General features: G+C 41.2%; 2 protein-coding genes across 2 annotated transcripts in view; both read left to right on the top strand.

The window, feature by feature from the left end:
* Nucleotides 1-8,935, top strand: part of clasp1a (cytoplasmic linker associated protein 1a) — a 103,405-nt gene extending 94,470 nt beyond the window's left edge. The window contains exons 38-40 of the mRNA XM_069663126.1: nt 1,587-1,793; nt 3,671-3,787; nt 5,302-8,935. Coding sequence (XP_069519227.1) covers nt 1,587-1,793; nt 3,671-3,787; nt 5,302-5,388 — 411 coding nt within the window. The 3' untranslated portion in view covers nt 5,389-8,935. The remainder of the gene's footprint in view (nt 1-1,586; nt 1,794-3,670; nt 3,788-5,301) is intronic.
* A 2,176-nt stretch (nt 8,936-11,111) lies between these two features.
* Nucleotides 11,112-25,919, top strand: tfcp2l1 (transcription factor CP2-like 1). The gene is made up of 15 exons (XM_069663267.1): nt 11,112-11,170; nt 11,623-11,771; nt 14,759-14,832; nt 16,781-16,886; nt 18,665-18,771; nt 18,862-19,014; nt 19,134-19,244; nt 19,866-19,969; nt 21,140-21,191; nt 21,325-21,418; nt 21,539-21,629; nt 22,008-22,090; nt 22,880-23,022; nt 24,548-24,599; nt 24,684-25,919. Exons 1-15 carry the CDS (start codon nt 11,112-11,114, stop codon nt 24,719-24,721), a joined length of 1,416 nt encoding a protein of 471 aa, XP_069519368.1. The 3' UTR covers nt 24,722-25,919.
* The last annotated feature ends 1,090 nt before the right edge of the window (nt 25,920-27,009 follow it).

The raw sequence follows: 27,009 nt of genomic DNA on the forward strand, positions 1-27,009 counted from the left end.
GTTATATGTCATGCTAATGCAAAGCAACATTAGCTAACATGTTTGCCTTCTCCAATAGCAGCTCTCTTTTTACCTCTGTTTTGGTCTCCACCAACTCCTGAGGAAAATATGTGATTCTTTATCTGCTAAGGGCTTCACAATGTTCACCTGCTATTTGCTAACTGTGTCTGTCTGCCAATTTGTGCCAGGCAGGGAGGATGCAATGGGTCTATCAAGTTTTCACTGTCTGTGTGCATATAACTGAAGAGAGAGATGCTGATTATTACAAAAAGTAAACTTTATTGCTCGCAAAATGTCCAAATACGACAAAAGTTATCGTTATAGTTTTGATTCTTGGTGTGGACCACCTTTTTACCTCCAGGTGATGGAGCGCTACCGTTAGCTGTTACCATAAGAGCTAATGTTAGCTGTCAAGAAGGAACGGGGACACCTCTGCATCGCTCTTCAACCCTTTACACTCCCACTCGTCTGATCCCTCTTTTCATTCAGGGCTCTCTTTATACCTTTTTTCTCCTCCAAGCTCGTCCTTCTTTTTGCTTCTTTAGCAGTGTATGCCGTTGTCGGAAAAGGAGGTACAGGAAATTTACCGTTGCCGTAGCTCCTGACTGACACAACCTCTGCGTGCGCGCTGCTGACACAAGTCACATTGAAGCCGAATGACGCTAGTTTGTACAGAGTTGCTGTGATTGGCTAGTTACGTGGAAAGCTAATTCTGATTGGTTGTTTGATCGGATGAATTTTAAAACAAACTAAATATTTTGGGATATACATAATGGGTCCAAAATGTTTTGGAATTCGCAGGCAGCCCTGAAACAGGGTGGCAAAAGCACCCGATCAAAGTATGTCCACTAAAAGTGCTTATTTTTGTCAGGGACAGGCTTTGATTTGTATTCTAAGTGATTGACACATAACAGAAATGATCCTTACAAAAAAGACCTTTTTATTAAAGAGAAAGTTTCTTATTTAAAATCAGTAACAGCTGTTACATCACTTTATTCAAAGCAACCAGACTACATAAACAAAAACAGTTATTTAACCTCACAGCACACATGAGTTTCTTGTCTACTGCTGCCTCAGTCAGTTTTATTGTATTATTGTGCGTAACATAAGTATCGTGTTGGATCTGAAACCAACCATATTAAACATCAGAGTCAAACAATAAAGCAAACAGACGATCATATCAAGCAAAGGTACACCAGAGGTAAGCAAAGGGAAATTTACTGTTTTTCTATATGGAGTCTGGTGGCGCTGAAGAGAGTGATATAACTGCTGTTTCTTGTTAAAACAAAGGATCATACCTTAACGAACATGATCCATCTCTTCAGGGTTGTTATCAGTAGTGTTATCAGACAATTAGAATAACAATCTGAGTCTGTCAGTGGTAAAGAGAAGCACTCTGATTGGTTGCAGGACATTGCTGTTTCCCTTATGAGGCTTTCACAATGAAACATTGAGATTAAAGCTGCACATTTCTCCAGAGGGCGCCAGTTGACACTCTCTGATTGGTTCTCCAACTCACACATGCAATGCTTCATGCTTTATTTCCGTGTAATATCACTGATATTAATGTGTTCATGTGCTTTAAGGTGGTTCGTGCAGCAGAGGAGGCAGCGTCCACCCTGGCCGGCTCCATCCACCCGGAGCAGTGCATCAAGGTGTTGTGTCCTATTGTGCAGACAGCCGACTACCCCATCAACCTGGCTGCTATCAAGATGCAAACCAAAGTCATTGAACGCATCGCCAAGGACTCCTTACTGCAGCTGCTGCCCGACATCATCCCTGGACTCCTGCAGGTCTGTGTCTGAGGCTCAAATGTAACACGCTGTCTGAGTTTTCAAAGTTATATAGATTTTAGATGGATTTATCGTATCTTCATATTTAATAGATCAAAAGTGGCTCCTGGAATACTCTCTTTCTTTAGTTCTGACAGGTCACTCTGCAACTTTTTTAGGAGTAAGAACGGACAGTTTTAGATGGATGATTAAATAACAGAAGCAGGGGTTGTTGGGGACATACAGAGCAGTGTTGGCTCCAAAAGGCTTATTTGGGCAATGTGCATATTTGGACACTGGTAATTATTTGCCTTATTTGTCCCTGGAAAAGCAACGTGACAGAAAAAAAGCGTTCTGTAAGAGCATTTTAAGTTAATGTTTTAAGTTTATTGATCGGTATCATGGCTCCAGGAGCCCCTGCAATGGACGGGGTCTTTTTTTAATGCTAGTTTGAAATGAAGAGTTAAATGTTTTAGGTAGAAAGTTGCTAAACCTAACTTTCAATCCTTCAATTTGGGTGCAGATCCTTCTTTCAAGGTCAAAAGGTCAAAATATCTGTTAAGCTGTTAGAATTTGTCTAGACACCCACAATCTGCAGACGCTAGAAATTTAGCATAATGAAGTCTAGCCTATGTTTTCACATTGAAAATACTTTCTGCATTAAAGGGCCAGTTCGCAGATGTTCAACCTCAGTCCTATCATGCAATCATGGGGAGCTAATGCCATTATGATGAAAAATGTAATTTCGCTCCGTGCCTTTGGAGGGCGCTATCCGCTTCTCCGATGGGCCCTGGAAAACCTCCCTGGTCTCCGCCAGGTGACGCGTTTACGTAGTCTGGCGGAGGCCACAGAGCTCGCTAAACTACACTACACCTCAATGTAGGACGTCGCCTCCGATGTCACGTCTCGTTCAGAATCGTCAGGTTTGAAATATAGATTGCAGACCTGAAGATTTTTTAGACGATCCACCTATATTCTCGTCGTATTCCAGATTCTGTCCCACTCTGAGCCGTTGCCTGCAGTGAAACGGTCGTATTTCACTCCAGCGTCTCTCACTGAGCCGTTCCTTTCAGATAGGGGGCGCAATGCATGCTGGGTGTTGTAGGAATGTAGAATGGGCGAAACACAAGCTGTTTGTACAACTTTCTCCACAGCTATGGCGTCAATTTTAAATATTATTGCTTCTATTGATTACAGAGAACACCAGCTTTGACTGACAGCGGCTTCTTCCAGGGGAGAACTGCTCCTTCAAGATTTAAAACAGTTTTTGTTTAAAATGCTTGCATGTTGTTTTTTTGAGTTTGTGGCATCTTAACCTGTAAATACTGCATATTTTTCCCAACCTGGACTTATGAGAGAGAAGCAATCCATGTTACAGGCTGTTCATTCAAACACAGCATGGCTTGTTGTGTATGTTGTGTATAAAGTATATTTTACATGCACTTGTTATATTTAGACGTTTTACAAATTAAATTCAAGCTGGTTTAATTCTATTAGTGGTTCAAAAAATATGTTATTCTTTAGTTGTGAATGGGCACCCACACAGCCTCACAATTTGATGAAACTCATAAAAATAATTAGCAACAAAAACACAGTGTTAAGTATATGAAACATGTTTTAAAAGTCATAATCATCAGTGTGAAATGGAAGGACTCAATAACAGTAGAGCAGTTTTTTTTGTGCACAAACAGAGTAAAATCTTCTGAGTCTTCAGCTCCAAACTGCTTATTTGGATAATGTGCATATTTGGACACTGGCAACTATTTGCCTTATTTGTCCCTGGAAATGTTTGCGTGTACTCTGCCCTCTCTGCGACTCCTCCCACGTTCCCGCTGACCCCTTGTGTGTGTGTATGTGTGTGCGCGTGCGGTGCCTGATGCTGCCTCGTCTCTCCGCAGGGCTATGACAACACAGAGAGCAGCGTTCGCAAGGCCAGCGTGTTCTGTCTGGTGGCTATCTACTCTGTGATTGGCGAGGATCTCAAACCCCACCTGGCACAGCTCACGGGCAGCAAGGTACCGACTGCACCGCGTCTTTGCATGTACACACACACACACACACACACACACACACACACACGGTTACCAGAAGCTCTTCAACAGACGCAGAGCCTTATCATCTTCCCATGTTGTTATTTCTGAGCAGGTTTCAACTGGTTGGACAATTATTAAAAGTACAGGGTCATATTTGCCCTACTTCCCCGACATGTGTCCTTGGATTATGTAAGTGTTGACTACTGAGGGCAGAATGAGGGACCCTCCGTTACCTAGCCACCCCTGCTTTCCCCCTTGTCAGAGAAGAGTCTGATACATGAGGAAGCACCGTCACATTGTTAACTCATACTCTGAGAATGTCGTGTCTTGGTGCAAACAGAAACTTTGACACAATTGATCGTTAAAAAAAACTTTCCTTTCATGACCACTGATGTTGTGGAGTCCGGAAAGAACATTTAAAAGGACAATATTGAAGAGTGTCAACTGAAGATTAGCTTAATTTAAAAGCATGTTTTAAAACAAAAACAACCTCTCTCCTGATTAGAGCTTTAGCCTGTTTCAGAACCAATCTTTGCCTGAAAACATGGGCATGTATGTGCCGGGTAAACAGCCACACACAAACTGGACTCAGGAATCACTCCATTAAGAGCTTGCCTCCTGCATGCTGGCAGTAGTAGCTTCATAAAATAGATGATTTAGCTTCACAACAATAATTAGCATAGACAACAAGGTCAGCAGCACCTGTGATTAGCTAATACTTCTGAATTAACCCTTTGTGTTATTGTGTTACCATGGTGATTCAAACCAATGACTGTATATAGATGGACGACGCATCTCCATCTACTCTCATTGTATGGAATTGAAGCTAATATATCCCTCGTGACAGGCGCTGCCATCTTGCGATGGTGACGTCATTTGGAAAAATGTATTTGGCGTGTATTTTGATTTTATAGTTTGACTCATGTCCCATCTGTTAACATGGAGGAGGCGGGCTTTATGAGCTATACTGCAGCCAGTCAGCAGGGGGCGACAGAGAGGGTTGGGCTTCACTTTCAGGGAGCTGTCATGTCGTCCATCTTTTTATGCAGTCAATGATTTAAACAGTTTGTTAGAGCCGACAACATACTAACCAGTAGAGGCCGAGGTAGACCAGCAACTCCCATGCAAGGTGAAATTACTGTTTCTGTGAATGAAGTCTGGTGGCCTTTGAGGGATTTAAAGGCTGTTTCTAATTAAAAAAGGATCTCAATGTTTAGCAAAAAGGTTTATGTCTGTAGAGATGCTGCTAATATTCAGAACAACAAGACTTGCTTTTAATAGACGTGCTTTAAGCGCCCTGGAAGTTTACCTTACAGTGAGTTTTGCTGCTGCAGGCTAAAGTGATCTACTGGAGAAATTCAAAACATTTTGTACCCATGTTTAATTTAAACCCCAAAACATGTGAAAATAATGCCCCGGTTCTATAACAATTCAACATACATAGAAGGGCAGCTCTGAGGAAATGACTTATAACTCTTGTCTTTGTTTCTTTGCAGATGAAGTTACTGAATCTGTACATCAAGCGCGCCCAGACCACCAACAGCAATAGCAGCAGTTCCTCGGACGTCTCCTCTCACAGTTAATAGAGGGAAGCGACGTTCTGAAACCCCGAGGACAGACGGCGATGGAGGATTTCCAGTCGCGCTTCTTCAACACTTCTCTGTCTCTGAGCTTCCCCTTCTCCTCATCGTAACTCGAGCTCCACTGCGCTTTCCTTCAGTTTCGAGGACGTCCTGTCTGCAGCCTGTTTGTCTTTCAGTTCTTTCTCCCCGCCTTTGCTCTAGAAACGTTTGAATGTAACTGTGGATCGGCTTCAGACAACACATTTGGAGTTTTTGGGGGTATAGGAAATGCAGTTTTTTTTGTCCTCCACAAGCTCCACATCGGTTCTTGTCAATGAAAGCCTGCTCCTCCTTCTGCCCTCAGATTTGGCAGTATGAGGAGGACGTACATAATGCCCTGAAATGTTCATCACCTGAGTGGGATGAAATGTCATTTGGCTGGCCCAGTGATGGTAATAAGCCCATATTGATTGGGAGGAATTCTGGTTTGGGGAGATAAAAACCAAATATTGTAAAAAATAATCATAAAAGTAATGTGTAAGGGAAAGAAAGAGTTCTGTGTGAGCATTTTTAGTTTGTGTTTTAAGCTTATTGATCAGCATCATGGCTCTTAGAAGCCTGTACATCGATTGTAGTCTTTTTTTTAAAGCTAATTTGTAATTAAGAGTAGCTTAATCAGTTGATTCCCCCTTTGATGAAATTGTTGTTACACACAAGTTGCCAAAATGTAACTTTTCAGCTACAGAATTGACAATCCTTCAAATTGAGTGCAGATCTCGCTGTCGAGCTGCACGACTAAAACAGAAAGCAGAAATTGAGCTGACGAAATGTTGCCTGTATTTTCACGCTGAAAATACTTTCTGTACTGAGTTTAAAAAACAGTGCTTTTTTGTTCGAAATGGTTTCACAAACTGTTGCCTGTCGGTTGCCAGTTTTTGGCATCTTATCCTGTAAATCTCTGAGGCTGCTGCTCAAGTCGAGTGACTCTGTTTGAAGAGGAAGTCTTTTGTAAATACTGCAGACGTGGATTTGGTAGAGAGACCGACGACGGAGACAGTGGAAAAGACATTGCCAGGCCTTACTCACTTCACACACACACACTCATGTTTGTTGACTGGGACTGCAGAGAGTGACCGGGACGTGCAGCACTGAAACTCTCGAAAACTGTGAATCTGCAGGAAACGGACCCCGGCAGCGTTCTGGACCTGTGATGATGCAAATACAGTATTAGTTGTTCCCTCTGGTTTCCCCACACGTAACCACAGCTTCTGCAATAAACTCACAAGCAAAAGTCTTTTGTACATACACTTTTGGACCACTGCTTCGCAAAATTTTACAAAACATCAACGGGAAAAAAAAGGAAGTGAACAGTTTGACTTTCTCACTTTTTTGCACGTTAGCTCAATAGCTTGCATGTAAACCTGCAGCACATGTCAACTCCGTGCTGTTCTGAAAGGCCCCTGGTTTTTGGCTGTTAAAGTGCACTTGTTACATCATCAGATTACTCATCTCTGATTTAATGTTTCAGCAGAGGAGTGCGGTTGTCACATTAGCCACGCTCATGTGTAAAAGGTACAAATGGAGCAAGAACTGTGACCAAAACCATGTGTTCGGTGTTTTGACAGGAACACCTCTGGGTACGGCTTTTATTTTTGATTTCAGTATTAAAGGGGAGTTCTGTTATTATCTAACCTGGACCTAGTTTTAAATATATTTGGGTCTAAATGACTAAGAAGTACAAAACGTTTTGGAATAGCTGCAGTAGATTTCTTCAGACGGCGGCCATGACACAGACTGCAACGGCTGCAACATCATCCCTGCAGGCATCTGCGCCCGGTCAAAGTAGTAGTAGTTATTCTAAGTGTCTGACAAAGATATGCAAAGGATGCCATCACACATAGACCTCTTTCTCAAGGAGTAAAATCCTTTTTTTATGCCAGAAAATGTTTTTTCTCTTCCGAGCTGCCAGACTCCATTGACAAAAACATTCTGCTTGGCAGTACGCAGGGCAGGAGTCGCTGGTCTACTGCTGCCTTGATCAGTTAGCCATCGGTTTGGTTTGGCTTTAGTGTTTTAAATGGTTAACACAATATTTGTCTAACACAAATCAAGCAGTAGTAGACACGATTCCCCTGATCTTCATACATCCATTATCTTCCGCTTATCCGAGGTCGGGTCGCGCTGGCAGCAGGCTAAGCAAGGTGACCCAGGCGTCCCTCTCCCCAGCAACGTTGGAGTCGCGGCTCTACTGTGAGCTCCGTCTGGATGTAAGTGCTCCTCACCCTCTCTCTAAGGCTGAGCCCAGACACCCTGCAGAGGAAGCTCATTTCCTCCGCTTGTATGCGCGATCTCATTCTTTTGGTCACTACCCACAGCTCACGACCACATGTGAGGGTTGGAGATCGACTGGGAAATCGAAGGCTTTGCCTTCAGGCTCAGCTCCCTCTGACCTGCGAGCTGAATCACTTGTTTGTCAGTGGAGTCTGGTGGCTTTGTCGAGAGGGACTCACAGGCTGTTAACTGAAGAATGGTCCATCTGTGAAGGGATGTAGGGACACTTCAAATGACAGTCTAACAATGTCAGTGGATGTACTTCCATCGGGTGCAATTGGCACCAATGATTACTTGTAATGCAGCCATTACAGTCTGTCTCACGGCTGCCAACTGAAGCAATCGACTGGTCACATGACCCTTTAACCCATAAATAATTTAGACCTCAAAAACAAGGAAAAACAGAGTCCAGGTTTATAAATACCAGAGCTCCCCTTTACGTTTGAGGTACCAAGAAGCTTTAAAATGTTGGATTCCTGCAACACGACCTCTCCAGAGACCCTTAAAAGAAACGAGTCCAGTCACGGACCCCTGATTTGTTTGGTGTTATCGGTTCGTGGTTCAGTTAATCTACTGTAGGAAGGGATTATTATTCCTTTGCAATGATGTTATTTTATTTGCTAACTTCTACTAAATTAATTCTAATGATAATAAGGAAATATTCCTGACTTTGCCTGGACACGCTTTGAGTCCTTGGAGAGGAAATGTGGGACTCAGTTTGAGGTTAGATGTTTTTGTTGAATTCACCAAGAATGGGCCGACTGGAGTTATTTAATTACATGAATGTACAGACTTTACATGTGTTATAATTTTAGGTATAGGTACTGAAAATGATTTGAGTATCACGCGGCTCGACCCTGCGTTTCTTTCTCCTGAACACAAACCATAAGCCGGCCTTGTGTTCTTTTAATCAGGGCTTCTCCATATTTAAGTACATCCGCACACGGCTTCAAACAGCAAATTCAGCAGACTACTGGTCGCGAGCGTCACATTACTGGTCCTGGAAACAGAAAAGATGGAATCCCTTGCAAACTGTTCACTATGCATGTTCTACAGTCTTTCTTTTTTCGTCTCAATCGGTCATGTAATATTCAAACCTGTATTTATATATTTTATTTTGTTCTCTCATGATAAACTGTACAGAAGGTTTGTTTTGTTTACTTCCACCTGTGATAGATTTGCAACAATGTAAAAAAATTGTTTGCTCTAGAAATAAACGGACAAAGAATTCATTTCAGGTTTTTTTTTGGTTCATCCTTTATTTCACAACACAAGTTGATTTATTTTGAAGCAAAACTGTCTGTATTGGCTGCATCCCATCGGCTACAGTCTGACGACGATACAACCTCTGGGGACGACGGTGAACATGTCGGGCGACATTTCAACATCATGATGCAGATTAGTAAGAAGTCAACATGAAGCTGTGTCAGGTCTGTCCTCAAGAGGAGAAGAAAACAACTTTAAAATGAGAAGCTTGTTGAGTGGAGGTCGGATCAATTCTGATGCATTCGAGGAAGTCGGGAAATCTAAACGCTGAACGGCTTTCGTGACACAGTGTCAAGGGAATTAATCTCAAGTTTAATTTTAGATGTAGAACAGATAGTTAGCTGTTAGCATGCAGATGTCTGTTTATAGAGATTAATCAGAAGCTAATCATCAGTTAGCCGCTGATGGGAGCCGGGATGTCATTACTGCGCATTACGCTCCGCCTGCTTTTGCTCTCCACACGGACTGTTTTTCCTGTGTACGCCGCAGCCCGCTGATACATGATTGGTCAATATTATTCGGACTACAAGCGTAGTTCAAACGGACACCAGCACATTTGCTGCCCCTAAAATCCACGTCCCTGCAAATAGAGATTATCTTTCAGGTAAAATCGTCAAAGTACATGAAAGACAGAACGTAACAGAGGCGTAATAATCCCGCCTTGAACTGGCAGTGTGAAAGGGGCTTCTGACAGCAGTCATCGCTCCCTTCAAAGCCACCAGACCCCATTAGCAATACAAGTAATTTTACCTCTTAGAACATGGGAGTTGCTGGTCTACGTGTGCCTCACTCGGTTGTGTCACAGTGTTGTTTCTGATCGCAGCTCACCGTTTAAAACACGAAAAAGTACAAAACAAATCTAATAAAGAAAAACTTCTTGAGGCAGCAGTAGACCAACAACTCCTGTGTGCTACAATGTAAAATTACCTTTTTATCAATGGAGTCTGGTTGCTTTGAAGAGAGCGATCTAACAGCCGTATGTGGTTTGTCTCTGTAGGGATTGTTTCTGTTTTGTTGTCAGACACGAAGAAGAACAATCTTAGTCTGTCAGATGCAAAAACAAAAGCTTTTAGTGGACGTGCTTTGAGAGGGAGCATTCGCCCTGAAAGATGCCGTTGCAGTCGTGCACAGCTTCCGGCTGAAGCAATCTATCAGAGCGTACTACTGTTTGAAGCCATCAGTCATTTAGATTCCAAAATATGAGGATCAGGTTTACAAATACCAAAAGTCCCCTTTAAAGAGTCACTCAAAGCTCGTATGTCTTCCCAGCTTTCTTTCCCCTGCAGGTTGAACCTTGTTCTGTGACCTCTGCAGCCGTACTGGCAACAGTATTTCCCAGTTGTCCATCCATTTACGAGCACATGCATCCGAGCGCTGAGGTGTGCTTAGCTGCTCTGTATAAACATTAACCTGAACAGACTTTCTGAGACTCGCTCCTGATATCTCTCGTCCTTTTGAGGAGCTCTGAAGAGGCGGGACAGCAGCTGCAGCGGTTTGTACTCGACCTTGTTGTCCTAAATCAGCTTATTAGCAAATGAAATTAAACACACATGTTGGGATTTAACTGTTTCTGTAGTGCTCTTGATTCACTATCAACTCAATTTCTGTTACTTATATTATAATTAATGCTGTTTGTAAGGGTGACTTTAGCTTTAGATATCAGCTCTCGTGAGGCTCTTCCATTTCTTTTTTTTGGAACACAAAAAACAGAAGATAACTATTTTTACTCCATTCATTTAACAGCTACTCGCTCTTCTCCGTGTCCCCCCAAACCTGTGTCTGTTCTCATGTTTGTTTTGCAGAGTTTACCCACAAACATCATTACCCTAAGTGAGCTTGAAGTCTCTTTAGGGCCAGACTGTTGCCAGTGTCAACAAGTGGTCAAGAGGAGCTGCTATTAATGCATCAACCCTGCTAGACATTGGTAGTGGGAGGTGTGCCTGCGCGCTCCGCCTCTCAAAGGTCATCCAAGGTATGCTAATGACAGTCCTGGTGACATCACAGCGGCGATATAAGAGGGAGGCAGCGAGGTTTGGCTGCAAACCTCTCTGAGCTGAAGCAAGCGGGCGCAAACGTAGCTCCGTCTGTCTCCACGTCCTCTTCTTCCCTGTGGTCCCGGGATACAAGAAGACATCGCACTGGAAAATATGCTGTTCTGCCATTCCCAGCCTGAGTCCTACCACCAGCACTCTGCTAGTTACATTAGGTAAAGCACAAGTCATGCTGAGAAGCTCCAGACATTGCAGGCGTTAAAGTTAATCTACAACGGGTTAAATCAAAGTGTCAGTGCCAAGCAGTGATGTTTAGTTGCACAAGAATATATGGAGAGAAGTAGGAGTGTCTTTGTTTTTGTTTTAAATGTGCAGAATTGCAGCAACTCTGAGCACATTAAACTATTCGATAATTCACATGAAACTGCCGTGTAAGCTTGAGATTTAAAAATGCATCTCCATGGCTTTAGGCATTCAAACTCCACATTTAGACAACAAACAGACTTTTTTCTCAAGATGAAATGAAGTGAGCTAAACAGTGACACTGTGTTTTGTAACCTCAACCTTTTGCACCTTTGTTCATATGATTAAATGATTAGATAAAAGAACAATCACCTTCATTGTCCTCCATACTCAGCCCCAGGTCTGTCTCTCTGGACTCTTGCAGGGAGGCCTTGGCTCCTTTCCTGAAAAACGAAGAAGCAAAGCTTATGGCTGAAAATGGAGCCAAGAGGAGCCCGTTCCAGTACATTCTGTGTGCAGCCACCTCACCGGCTGTGAAGCAGCAGGAGGAGAGTCTCACTTATCTCAACCAAGGTAGCTATCTGAATGTGAATGTCCACTTTGACTAAATGGACTGGAGCTCATTTTGTCACATGTAATCCAAGCAGCCTCAGGGTTAGATCAGCGCTAATGCAGGATTAAACATGCATTTAATCTCTGGACAAGGCTACACTGTGGTGAATAAGATCATGTCAGCGATGGGGCTCTGCACCTCTGCACCCCCAGTGTGTCAAAGCATGAAGCAGCTGGGATAGACTTGTTTGCAAAGTTATGATGAGTAATCCACAAGAAAGTTTAACTGCTAAAAACTGTTCAATTCGACAACAGAATTATCAGTGAACCCGATTTAAACAGACTGCAGAGATTCCGCTCTTACCTCTCTTGTGTTGTGTTGATCAGAATCTCAAATTTCAGTTGTCTGAATCTACGGATGCAAAGAAAGGCCACAAAATTCACATTTTTCTCTACAAGGGACAGTGTATATTATTGTGAAGTTTCACAATACTAATTTCAAAATTTCATAATTTCTTATCACAAATTTATTCTGAAAGATATAGATATATATATATATATATATGTATATATATAAGTATCTTAAAAAGTTCTATTTTTTGTTGACTTTGGCGCCCCCTGTGGAGAAAAGTGGTGTTTCAAAGATCTGCCTGGTGCTCGTTTGTTTTGAAAGCCGATGAAAAGAAAGAGGCGACTTCTTTTTTTTATTTGAACACAACAAAATGCATCTATATGTGTAGTCTATAGTAATAATAATTTCATTAATAAACTTAAAGATATTTAAATTCCCTGGTCATGTCTTGCGATGTACTTCATAGATAACATATAAATATTATATTTTATATATACATATACATACTATAACTATTGAAATATAATTTCTCTCTTATGATCTCGTGCGCTTTTGTAGGTCATATAAAGGGATTAGTTTTAAACTGAGACCAAAAACTCCAGTAGGGGTTGATTTTTTTTATTTTTTTAATGTTACTATTGTGGCCATTTTTTGCCTCCGTAGGCCTCGATAATAAGACAACTGCTACACAGTCTTATACAGTATAGACAAGGCTGCCCCGACTTTACTGTATAGATGATAATGTCGCTAAAAAAGTGTTTCAAAATATTAATTTATGATCAGTTATATCAGTGGGACTTGAAAGGAGTTATAGTGATAAAATGAAGTATTTATCACTATGCATGTGTGCAACATGAGCTCCTACACGTCAATGTGTCTTATATTTTCTGATCTCATTCACCTCCTTTCTCCTTTAAAAGTTGTTCTTTCTGTCTTTGACATCTTTCTGATGTTTCTGTCTCTCTTGTTGAACACACTGACATGTTTTATCTGTGCTTTGTTCACCTTTATTTATCTACAAGTTTGCCCTGCTTATCTGCTCTGCAGTAATTTTGTTGGAGTAAAAAGGGAATTAAAGTAAGCTTGCAATAAAATGCTACATTTGGGCTACAATGACACTGCCATGTAAACACAGCTTACATCTATTACTTTGATGATAAAGCACTGAGGGTCACGGAAGAGCTTCAGGGCCACATGTGAAAAATGTATTTGAGTTTAAACTCAGAATTCTGATTCTTGGTTTAATTAGATTTTTTTACTTCTGCAAATAAATGCAACATTCTGGCAGTAATTTAATCTGAATTTATTCTCAGACTTTTTTTTACTGACTTTAAAGTCGGAAACTTCTTTGAATATTATTTTTTTCTTCTACAAATGAAGGTGAATTCTGACTTCAGTCTTTTATTTATTTTCTCATTTACATTTATTGTTTTTTCTTGTTCTGCAAATAAAAAAAAAATTGAGATCACAATTCTGAGTTTAAACTTTTTACTAAGAATCTTCATTATTGTCTTCTGCAAATAAACTCAGAAGTCTACGACGCGAATAAGGGCCATTGCGGAAAAAAAGAAAGAAAGGATGGAGCCGGAGAAGAAGAGAAATATTCTGGGAAAAAAACGTGAAAATTCCGAGATTAAAGTCGGAAATTTGTCAAAAAAAATAGCAAATTTGTGGTTATTTTTGAAAAAAAATAAATGCCAAATTTATAAGATTATAAAGTCATACATTTGCAAGGAACAAAAACTAGTAAAATAGTGTTTTTAGGAACCTTTTAGAGCTGTGACCCCCCCAAAAAGTAGGTTGGGGTTCACAGACCCCTGCCTCTCCTTTCACCTGTGTCTCTTCTCTGCCCTGTTGGCTCTGCTGCTCACACAGCTCGGAGCATATTTAGTCTGTTTTCTCTGCACACAAGAAGCAGACTTCATAGAGGAGAAAGACTGAGCGACTGTGCTCCCCGTTTGCCCCAGGGGTTATTATCACACGTGAAAGTTACCCTACAACCTCATGACGGATACTGAAAGGAAACAAACCTGCATTACAGACAAAAAATATATAAAACTACTTCTGATAAACACTATTTTACAAGGTTTTGTTTTTCGCAAATGTATGACTTTGTAATCTCATAAATACGCCATTTTTTTCTGGCAAATTTACGACTTTAATCTCTGAATTTTAGGAAAGTTTTCTTTTTCTATTTTCTTTTTACAATGGCCCTAATACGCCGTCGTAGATTTTTCTTCATTTCTGAATTCTGACTTTCTTTTAGTCAACATTTTTATCTTTTTGTTCGTGCAAATAAAATCAGAATTCTGCGATTTCGTTAAAGTGAGGATTCTGAAACTCTGACTCTATTTGCAGAAGAAATAAAACACATTTCTATGTAAAGCATAAATTAAAAGTCAGAATTCTGAACATACATTTTTCACATTTGTCCCTCGTCATCTTCCATAGGACGTCTTAAAGTGCCCCTCACGGCTGTTTTAATGACATTCATTGTGATTTTAAACGTCATGTATCTGATCAGGATGGAGACATGTTTCCTCTGGCTGGCTATAATTTGATCTAATTTCTATCTCCACTGCCCCTTCTTTTGTGATTGACTGATTTCCCATTTTACAATTTTAATCAGGTTTTTTTTTAATGTTTTAAAATGTAGGTCAGTCCTACGAAATCCGTATGCTAAACAGAAAACTAGTGGAGTATACAGATATAAGCAGCAAATATGTAAAGGTAGGTGTAAGGTATTGTGTTTGTCTCTTTCATGTGACCTCTACTTCTTTCTTCTCTTATCAGTTTTTATGTTTCCACTCTGCTGGTTCGTCACAGGTCCCTCAACCCTCCCTTCCACTTCAGGGGTGGGGAGTCGACCTGGGAGAGCTTGGTACTATCACCCAAACTTTCCTCTCCTGTTTCCTAGATTTCACATAAATGCTTAGCAAACACACAACTTATCTCACCTTCACATTTTCACCACAAACACACACATTTCTATATCCCTTTGCTTTGTGAATACGACCCTTTAGCAGCCCATTGTAGTCAAAAGTTACTCCACACATTGCAAAGTTATTTAATCTCTGTGTGAGTGCATCCACTCGCCATGTCTCCGTTGTCAGGCTGCCATCGCCATCACTGAGACGCTAATGTTAGCAGTAGCATCCTAGAAACACAAGAATGGGACAGGTGGCATCTATGCAAACACATGACGTGCTGGATGCAGGGCTTCTTTTTTAGCTCACTGCTCAGTCATGCGTGAGCCTCCCTCCATAAATATGCCAATGGTACATGTTTTCACAGGCTGTTAATCTAACTGGATGATTTATTTCATGCCCTGGCAGGATTTATAAAGGTTGGCTTTAAAGGGGTCCTCCATTTTAATATTCATTTAAAAGTTAATATTGCAAAGCATCAGGGGAGGCATGAGAGACAGTTAGAAAGGAAAGGAAATAAAGAAAAAGAGGCAAAGATATCCTGACCAAAGCCCCGACAATGGGTCGCCCAAACTGTGTAATTTAACTCGCAACTTAAAGTTTAATTCTGGTGTTTTTTAAACTGGGAGCTACTTCTGAAATATTTCGTTTAAATAACTAACAGATACAAAAGTTTTCTGAATTGCCCGAGTAGATTACTTCAACCGGCAGCCCCAAAACAGGCTGTAAGGGCTGCTACCTTTCAGGCAAATGCACCCCATCAAGTGTCTGACATCATTATAGAGAAGAGACGGACCTTTTCTGTCACCAAAGTCACACATTAACACAAACGAACACAGTTTGAGGCAGCTGTAGACCAGCAACTTCCGTGCTGAAAGCTTAAATGACTAATTTTGTCAATGGAGTCTGGTTGAGGAGAGCAAGCCATAACAGCCTGTGTGGTGACTGCTGGCTGCAGCAATCTGCTCGAGCAATTCCAAAGCTTATGGTCATTTAGACCACTATATATGTAAAAAAAAAAAATAAAAAATAGGGCCCAGGTTTAAAAATACTTGACACCTTCTTTATGAAATCTTCTCCAAAGTCACGACTGGTAAACTGAACTTCACGTGTAAAGGTAGACTGTCCCTTTAATGAAATGCTGATCTTTGAGCTGCATATTTAACTTTTGTTTGATATGGTGACAAGAGGAATACTAGCTAACACAAGGGTGGGTCAATAAGGTAGCAACGACAGCTACTGGCTCTACGATAGATGCAGTAAATTACTCTGTGGACGGCCTTTGTTCAGGGCTCACACATGGATTGAATATTACCTGAAACTTGTGACCTTGCTGGAAATATAAGTAAATTCTATGAGGTCCGGCAAAGTGAGTGAGTGATTTCTTTGTCCCACCACCTAATTCCATACTTTAGTATCACTGAATGAGACTTTGTAGAGTCCTAAAGGTCCCATTAGATGGCACCAAAACTCCTGGAGTGTGGGAGCTGTGACTTTAGAAGTCACTGTTGGTGCTGCTGCTCATTTTCCCTCATGGGTATGTGCAGTATGACTTATGCATAATGGATGGAGATGAAATTCACTCTGAATTTCCTTTGTCTGATGAATGTACCTCTGTATGTTTTGATGGATTAAAGAGGGGAGCCTTTTTCGCACTTTGCCCAACAGTCCAGCTGTTCGGCTGTGTGCGAGCTGCCCCGCTCAAACTGAGCTGCGCTGTTGCCTAAACTCCTGATCCTGCCTGTTCACAGAGCATTGTGCGCGTGGTGTTTCATGACCGTCGCCTGCAGTATATGGAGCACCAGCAGATGGAGGGATGGAGGTGGAACAGGCCCGGGGACCGAATCTTAGATATAGGTGAGATGACCTGAATCACTGAAGATCACTGATATGACAAAGATCAAATATCACTGATATCCAAAGTGTTGATGATATTAAGTTAAAAATATGAAGACGTAACAGAAAAAGGTCCTTGAGCAAGAAATGTATCTGCACACGCTGCCATTGCAGCACAAACTAAAGTAGAAGGCTAATGCCGTTCTAAATATGAACCACAATTAAGGCAAACGTTTGCTAGTTTTATCCTTAAAATAACAGCTTCAAAAAAACTTTGATATAGTGACATGTAATAAGGAAAATAGTGCCTCTTATATTGCGGCACTGACTGGCTGTTTTTGCACAATGAAACTTGGGTCACAGGAGACGTGCGTAACACATTATTGCATGGAAAACCTTTGTAAACTTCCCCTTATCCAGTCTCAATTCAGTATTTTCAGTACAAACATTGAGTCAGAGACAAATAGACCAAAGATGATGTTGACATCTGAAACTTAGAAGAGAAGAAATAAGAGAGTGACCAAGCAAGAGGCAGAACAAGAGTAAATCTCAGGCTGGCTGTTGGCAAGAGAGTGAATTGCACTAATGAAACTGTAGCGGTGCCAAATCTATAAAAATACTTCCATAATGTTGCTTTAGGCCAATTTAATTGCCTCCTTACATTTCCAGTTAAATTCGTAGACTTAATATAAGAAGTGGACACAGCGTCTAGTTTAAAAAAGGAAGCAGAAGTCCCACAAACCTGCAAAAAATCTACATAATCAAAGTGTTTTCTCCTCAGTTGATTACGTCAGTAAACATGTTTCTAATAGTTTATGTTCTCAATCTCTACTTTCAAGTCTTCTTCAACACAGCATGATGTTCATTTTGTAATTTATGGTTCCATTTAGAGTAAAACAGACAATAAAGCAGAGTATGCTTTAGGTTGTGACTACCTGTGAGTTGTCACTAAGGATAGAGATGTAGCAATCAGTATCCACCACAGACTGTATAAAAAGATGGATGACGTGACAGCTCCCTAAAAGTGAAGCCAAACCCTCTCTATCGCCCCCTGCTGACTGGCTGCAGTATAGCTCATAAAGCCCGCCTCCTCCATGTTAACAGATGGGACATGAGTCAACTATAAAATACACGTCAAATTTTCTCAAACATGGTTTCTGTCATTATAGTTAATTCTTATCATGCTGATTTATGTCAAAGTGTTCATTTTTCTGACAAGTGTACTTTTAATTAGTTATTTGATGCTATAAAAAGGGGGCTGACCTCATGATTGACAGCTCTATTGACAAATATCTGTTCTGGATTGGCAGAGTAGAGGACAGTGTTGCCAACTTGGCAACTTTCTCGCTAAATCTGGCGACTTTCCAAATCGTCCAGGCGACTTTTTCTGTCAAAAGCGACTAGCGACAAATCAAGCAACTTTTTCTGGTGTTTTGGAGACTCTGACGTGAACCCACGTATCGTTCTGCAATTACTGTCCTCAACCAACAGCAGGTGCTGCCGTGAGCCCCTCCCCCGTCCCAAAGCACTTTTAGGAGAGCCAACTTCTGGCTCCAAAAGAACAAGATGGCGACGACCAAAATGCTGAACTGGACGCTTCAAAACAATAGTCCACAAACCAATGGTTGATGTCGCGGTGGCTACGTCCACTTCTTACACATGTTTGGGTCGCATTATGAATGTTTGTACCAAATTTAATGGCAATCCATCTGAGCGTTGAGATATTTTAGTCTGGACCAAAGTAGTGCACCTACCAATTATGTTTTTATAGCTAATGTGGACTGACTGATTATTTGCAGACATCCCGCTGTCAGTGGGTATAATGGAGCCGCGTTCCCACCCTCTGCACCTCAACACCATCGAGTTCCTCTGGGATCCTGTGAAGAGCGGTTCTGTTTTCATCCAGGTACAGACAGACTCTGGTCACCTTTCTTGAGAGGTAAACATATATGACAAATTGACACGAGACAAACCCTCTCTTGCATTGTCTTCTCAGGTCAATTGCATCAGCACCGAGTTCACCCCCAGGAAGCACGGTGGCGAGAAAGGAGTCCCCTTTCGTATCCAGGTGGACACTTTCACCACCAACGAGCACGGGGAATACATGGAACACGTCCACTCCTCCAGCTGTCAGGTCAAAGTCTTCAAGGTAAGAAACTTTCCGACATTGTTTCATGCTGCCTGCCCACTTTCAGAACATTAATGTACAAGTATATCTTTATTTATCTATGACAGGTTAACTTCTAATGACTCTTTCTCTTTTGGAAGCCTAAAGGAGCTGATCGTAAACTGAAGACAGACAGGGAAAAGGTGGATAAGAAGACCCCTCAAGACAGAGAAAAGTACCAACTGTCCCATGAAACCAGCGTGCTGAAAGAGGTGAGGCACACTGATCAGATCTGAGAGGAGCGTTTGTTTGCTTTCATTTTCTCTCAAGTGTTGAACTCTCATTGTTCTTTATTTTTATGAGCTATCCCCTATGAGAGTTTTTTCTCGCCTAGTTGTGCCCACAGTACAAGTTAAGCCAGTTCTACATCACTGTGTGTTAATATGTTGCTTTGCTTGTTTTGAGTCTTCCTTTCTGTCAATGATTGAGACTCTTTTAACTTGCGTGTCTTTGAATGTCAAGTGACACAGCAGTTCCTGTTGTTGTGTTAATCCGGTTTGTCATTCATCAGGATTAAAATCAAACATACACTGCAAGTCACAAAAGCCAGCGGATATTTGACACGAAAAGGAAGGGACAGGTTGGCACATGCACTGTACTGCACTGAAAAAAGAGAATAGCCCGTAGACGTACGTACTTCCACACCAAGTGCTCAAGCTGTTAGGACTGCACCTTGAGGTGGACGGCCAGACCTCGCCTTTACTTGAATTTTGTTCTGTAAACGGTGGGGGGGAAAAGGAAAGAGCTAAAAAGGCTTCAATGTAATATTTTTTAATTGTTTCGTTGTTTGTTTTTAATAGTCAGGAAACATCTTTCTGTTTCTCTCTCTCAAGTGTTCCCCATGGCCAGATGCCCTAAACCTCGCCAGCCACAGCAGCAGCAACACTCCATCTCCAGTTTACCACAGCTCCCCCACTTCCTGTAGCTTCACTGATGGGTGAGTCAGCCTTCACGCCAAGTGTTACCATTTTTAGATGCAGCAACCTAATCCATTTAGTTTTGAATTGTACCGTGGAGCTGGAGTTTGACTGTAGGTGAAAGTTTTCCCAAAGGTCTGTTTTAAAGGAGAACCTGGGCCCTACAAATTTGAGTGTCGAATGACAATGAGAAGCAACTCTCGTGTTCTGTGAGGTAAAATTTAATTTTTTCAGTGGAGTCTGGTGGTAATTTAGAACCCATAATGTGAAACCAGAGAGCCCTGGTTTACAAATACCAGAATTCCTCCTTAACCACCCCAACAGAAGCAACAGCTCCCTCGATGGGTGCTCACTTGTAAGACTGTGCAGGAGAATGGACTCAACCTGTGCTCTATAAACACAGTTAAAGACACTTTGGCCCAATCCCAAATCAGCCCCTATCCCCTCACCCTATCCACTCCCCCTCTGTTTGCGCGTTCTCGTGGAGGTTCGCCATATTAAGGTCCGTCCCAAACCACTCGGTGCGGAGTATGAGGGACTGTTAAGCCTTTAAATAGCGACTCTGCACAGGTGCAGGCTTACGACCGCCCTAGCAGGAAGTACGCGTGCAAGAGGAGAACGGAGGAAACAACGTATACATGTAAAAGTTCCGTCTTTCTACTTTGTCAAACATTTTAGATCCAGCACTCGCACCTTTGTTTTCCTCACGCTGACTTCACATCCTGACAGAATGTGTGTTGTTGGAAAGTAAAAATATAAAAGATAAAACAAAAAAGAGGAGAATAATTTAGTCTCTTAGGTCACTTGATTTGACTCACATAGGTCATATTTACCAAATATCTCATTCTCGTGGCTTTAGATGTCGTGTGTTTACAGGGACAGCTATCCTCACCTCTCGCAAAGAACAGCATAAAAGCCGTGCAAACAGGCCGCCTGTCCGTTGCCATGGTGACGGCTGCTTCCCTTTTCCGGTAGAGTGGGGAGGGCGTCCCATATTCAGGCTATCCATATATGCCCTCCCCCCTCATTAGAAGTGCCCTCCACAGCTGTGAGTGTAACTTCATGTGGAGTGACACTTGGTAGTGAAGTGGTCGTGAGCAGGGACTGTTTTGGGATTGGGCCATTGTTTTGTTGCACACCCAACCAATCACCTGATCTGTTCTTTCCTCCCCATGTGCACGTTTCTGTAGCAACTGTTCTCCAAACCAGCAGGGGGAGCTGCTCATGCCCGGCTGCTCTGATGTAAGTAACAGAGGGCAGAGCAGCGTGAAAGTGTTAATGTTGCTCTCTTATTCCTTTTAGGCCATTATTTGGAGACAGTGGATGCTGTGCTGCTTTACTCATTTCAAGGACTCTTCTTCTTTTTGCCATGTAGCACCTTCTGCCATCGTCCTCGCTGCAGGACACTCAGCAGTGGCTGCTCCATCACAGGTTCTCACCTTTCTCAAGGCTCTTCTCCTGCTTCTCAGGTAACGGGGTGGGGGGAACACAAGCTATTATACAGTCAGAGAGTGCAGGCACACAGCTGAGTGACACAATCAAAGCAAAAAGACGGAGGAAAGAGAATACATTTTCTGCTGTCGCTGCAGGTGCAGATCTGTTGAGGATGAGCAAGGAGGATTTGATCCAGATTTGCGGCCCTGCAGACGGGATTCGCCTCTTTAACACCATGAAAGGAAGGTGAGACATTTCTTTATTCTCAGTCACATCAGAAGTGGGCCCTGAAGTAGTTTGAGGTGGTTCTGGAAGTTAATTTCCCTTCATGCAACCCTTAAATGATCGTGTCTCCGTTCCCCTCACTTTCATATATATAGAGTATATTTATACAGTCTAAATGACCTATGAATATATATAAGCCTTCATGGGTTGTAGTAACTACTTCTTTCAAATTATTTCAATGTAAACAGTATATGTTTAACAGAACTCGGTCAGGACAGTCCTAACACACCTGCATTAAGTGATATGCAGTGTTTACAACAGGGGAAAGGAAGAACCGTCATGTCATGTTGTCATGTTGCTGCTTCATGTTGGACCTTGTGCTCTGCCCACATCTCTCAGGTGTATACAGCCCCGTCTTACCATCTACGTGAGTCAGCAGCAGGCCAGGAATCAGCCTCCCATCAAGCCAGGCAGTGGAGACAGTAAGTGCACATACTGTATGTAACCATATAGTTGTTACTATTTGTGCATACTATTTTGGGGTAGACAGTAGCACAGTCTGTCGGGACTTGGCTTGGGACAGGAGGGTGGCTGTTACAAGTCCCGATACAGACCAAGCACAGAATTAGGGCTGGTAGCTGGAGAGGTGTCAGTTCCTTTCCTTGGCACTGAATCCCCCCAACTGCTCGGGGTGCACGTCCATGTGCAGCTCCCTCACTCTGACATCTTTCCATTAGTGCGTCCTGTTTGTCAGTATTTCGGGCCTTTGTGTGCGTAGCATGTACATCCTCTTCTTGTTCTCATCACAAATGTTTATTAGTGTCATCCATGAGATCTATCCTTATGCAGCCTTAACGTTACTAATGTATAATTTAAATGACACATTTATCATTGAGATCAATCAGTTAAAACATATTCAATCATTAATCATTTAAAAAGCACCTCTGTAAACTAAACCTGAACATTTCACCGTAATAAAAATAGATCTCAGTAGTTTAACTGGAATGTATTAGCTCGTACAGATGTACCTGAATTTATTTCCACACATTTAATCATGTATTTTGGGATATCTGGAATATTAATACTAAGAAGAAGTGCTTTCCAGACATTAATTACACATTAGTCAACATATAAGAAAATATTTAATTTGTTTTGGCAGCAAAACCAATAAAACTCACTTTTTTAAAGTATGACTCTACTCTAATGTAGTTATGGAATTGCACATGAAGCTGATCCATGCGTCCCCTCTGTCTCTGTTGCGTTCCCTGCAGTCTACCACGCTCTGTACCTGGAGGAGCTCACACTGCTGGACCTGTCGGAGAAGATCGCCATGCTGTACAGCATCACTCCACAGCAAATTACACACATCTACAGACAAAAACCCACCGGGATCCACGTCTTAGTCTCTGACGAGGTAACTTTACATCTCCTCTATCAGTCACTGACTCTTTATATGACCTTTGAACTGTTTACAAATGATTATAAATGCCTTATGTTGCAATGAACTGCAATAGGAAGTAAGTTTCGTGACTGCACCAGCAAAGCCTTAATGAAGTTAGGTGATGTATAGAGCCAGAATGTCTGCTGGGATGGTGGTCAGGACCAATGAAGGGGTCCAACAAACACAGGACTTGCACCTTGGAGACCAGTATTTCAGTCCTGTATGAGTCTTGTTTTCAGGTTAGGTCACGTCACTTGTGTCCCCTTACAGGTAAACTCAAGTGTGTAACCTTGTAAACATCTCCATGTGGTGTTCTTCATGTGCTACAAGACATATCAGGGACAACATCAGCAGCCATCTCCATGGCTGGGCCTGTCTGCTTTTAAACTGCAGTGTACCAAGGACAGGCTGAACGTCACGTTTTCAGATTGGCAGGTTTGAGACGTCACAAACCTAAGGAGCCAATCCCGTTAATGGACAGGGTGACGCTATGCATATCATTATGTGTAACCTATGGCAACCATGTAAGCGATACGCGAGCCAGCTGCAACCGTCATCGTAATTTTTGCAAACTCACTACTGACTACTAATGTTAACGTTACTACTACTAACTACTACATTTCAAGCTGCTAAGTTTCAACAAGTTGCAACTGAGCGACGGCAGAGACGTGTTTTGTTTTTGCGAGGCGGTTGGAAATGTGCATTGTGGGCGGGGCCTATGCAGATTCAGGAATTTTTAATGAGGGAGAAGGAGGAGATGCCTTGGGAGGATTTTTTCAAGGTTATTAAACATGTTTTTAATTTATTATTTCATTTTATATGTCTTAAAACATGAGTGGAGCCGGTCTTTAAGCATTTCTTGAAAACTATGATCTTTTTCTAAACCTTCAGAACTAGTTTTGGTGCCTAAACAAACCAAACTGCAAACATCTTTGTTAGGTTAAGGCACCAAAATAACGTGGCAAAGTTCAGAGAACGTATTTTGGGCTAAAATAATTCACAAAGTTAACTTTTGGATTCAGTGATTGTGTGAAAGTTCCCTGAAGGCTGCAGGGACATTTTGTGCTACCACTATGAAATTTAGTCGTGCTGACTGACATGAAAAGTCTTTCTTGTTGCACGTCCGAAATAGACTTTCTATGGAAATACATAAGTTTGAAATGACTGCTACACAAATGTTTGTTTATGTACACAAATCTGTGTACGATACTATATTTTCATGGCTGTCTCAACAACTGCCATTCATGTGGGTTGTAGGAGTGCTGCTTACCTGGATGTATACGTCACACAAGAGGTTAATACTCTGTCCTATATAAGACTGGAGTTACATCCATCTGACTGTCTCTTAAAAACCTGTAAGAGAAATCACCAGCAGCCACATCAGACCAAACGCAGTTCTTACTAACATGAAAACGGTGGTGATGTTTTTTACTATGAAGTGCAGCCCTTTGGAATTGGAAATAATCACCGTTAACATTGATCCATCTGTTCATTTCAGATGGTGCAGAACTTCAAGGAGGAAACAAGCTTCGTCCTGAGCACTATAAGAGGTGATCACTTTTGTTCTCCTCCTCTTAATCATTCAGCATTTATCGTGTCTGTTTTTACTGACCTTTTGCTTTTTTGGTTTCTAGATGAAAACACAGATGGCTACCATGTTGTGCTGAAATAACCAACAGGTGCTCTGCAGGTTCAACGTTGCAGGTTCTGCAGGTTCAATGTTTCATCAATGGAATTGTACAGACTATATTTAAGTCATTCTTGCCTACAATATGTGACCTACCAAGATTTCTAGTAAAGTCAAATGGTGTAAAGGGGAATTTCAGCATTTCTAAACCTGAGACCTGTTTTCTTACATTTTGGAAACAGGCTGAGACGTAATCCCTGAGGGTAAATGAAGCTGATCAAAGTGTGTCCATTAAAAGTTCTTGTTTGTGCCACTGAGAGGCTCAGTTTGATACTCCCAACACTACTGAATGGTTCCCTACAGAGATAGACCTTTTTTTAAATAGTAAGTTGTTTTTCCTACGACTAAACAGCCGTTATACCGCTCATCTTCAATGCCACCAGACTCCATTGACAAAAACAGTTCTTTTATCTTGCAGAACAGAAGTTGCTGGTATACTGCTGCCTCCATCTGTTACTTTGTGTTATTGTGTAACTTTTGGGTTATTAATGGTTAGTTTGAATACAACACAATATTTGTGTAACTCACAATAACACCAAAAACTAACAGATCAAAGCAGTGGTAGACCAGCAACTTAAATCACTTATTTTACCAATGGAGTCTGGTTGCTTAAGGAGTGTGATGTATGAGCTGTTTCTGGTTTAAAAAGTTTAAAAGCCCTTCTTCTCTGAGGGATCATTCCTGTAAGGACAATCTGAGCCTGTCAGTTGTAAAAATAAGCACTTTACTGGACATACTTCGATCTGGTTCATTGGCGAGTGCGTTACAGGCAGGCTCACGGCCGGCTGCTGGCTTTTCTGATTCTGTGGTTTTGTTCATGTTGTCTTTAATTTTCCTGTTTTTTTATATTTGCATTTTTTGTTACTGATTAATGTTTGAAATGCCTTGGAATTAGTGGTAAACATAGTGTTACTCCTTCATATTTGCCTACACTTATTAGATACCTGTGAATACTTGTGAATGGCTTATGATAAGAGAGCTAAATAAATGTCGCAAATCATCATGCAGACAATTAGAAAAACCAAATGAACAAAACTGTATTATGTTATTTTAATGTAAAGCAATGTCCATGTCATGCTTGTCCCACATATGAAATGCTGTGATGAGACTTTGGAGGATGATTTGACCACCATGGCTCTATCATAAGTTTATTTAAAATATAAATAAAGTATTTTTCACTGTTTTCTTTGGGTCCAGAAAGTTAATTTAGGTGTATGAAAAGGTCTGCTGAGACACAGAGTCAAACTTCAAATACATATTTATGTGTTAAAAGAGGGGGCAATGCACATGAGGAGCATGTGCAGGGATCATGTAAAGTGTTATAAAGTCATAAAGGTTTTTTATCGTCTGCAGTCCCTGCAAGTCGTAAAGTCATCATTTGTTTTATGTAAATCTTCAGAGACAAACTCGTATACAGTTCAACAGGCATCTCTGACACTTCGTCCCAGGTTCTTTAAATCATATTCAAGGTACGATCAGAGAACAAGAGAGAGGCTCCAAATCCAAAAACTAACCTTCCCTCATGAAACTGAGCATGTGCTTGCATTTGCTGATATCTGTAATTTTCAATATTTATGGCAACAATTCAACTTTATTCACAAAATGCAAAGTAGATCTTTCTCCTCTTATTGTTTTACCTTCTACCTGGCACCAATAACCTCGAGTATCGAAGACACACCTGGAAAAGTTACAGGTGAGTCATTATCACTCCCAGCCAAACGTGGTCGGGGGTCACACTTATGGAAGCCAATTTCTGCTAATGTGATTTAAAAAAGATCTTGTAATTCCCTTTGATGTTTTATAATCTCAAAATAAAGAGAAACATTTTTCAGAAGAATGACCAAGCATCTCAAATGAATGTTTGTATCTCAAAACGAGGAGAAATGTTTTCAAAAGAATGACTTATCTCAAACCAATCTCTTAGTATCTTAAAACATGAGAAACTTTGTCAAATTGCTGAGAAACTTTATGAAATTAATAATTACGTCGCCCAGAAATTAATACTTAATTACCTGAAATAATCTTTTTTTTTTAATAATTACTTACCTTCTTCCAACTTCCAAATAGCAACTAAATGATCTCAAAAATGACTAAATGATCACACAGATATACATACATTACATAATCTCAAAATAATCATATGCTTACTCATCACTTTGAGATAGTCATTATTTTAAGAACGTTTGTCATTGTTTTTATCACAGTGGCAATATTGGACTCTACGGAGCCCCCGAGGGTTCATGACCATAGACTGTATAAAGAGAAAATTAAAT

Source organism: Semicossyphus pulcher, unplaced genomic scaffold (assembly GCF_022749685.1).
Source record: "Semicossyphus pulcher isolate SPU_LCO1_2020_fin unplaced genomic scaffold, fSemPul1.0.p SCAF_15, whole genome shotgun sequence".
In the NCBI taxonomy this organism is placed as follows: Eukaryota; Metazoa; Chordata; class Actinopteri; order Labriformes; family Labridae; genus Semicossyphus; species Semicossyphus pulcher.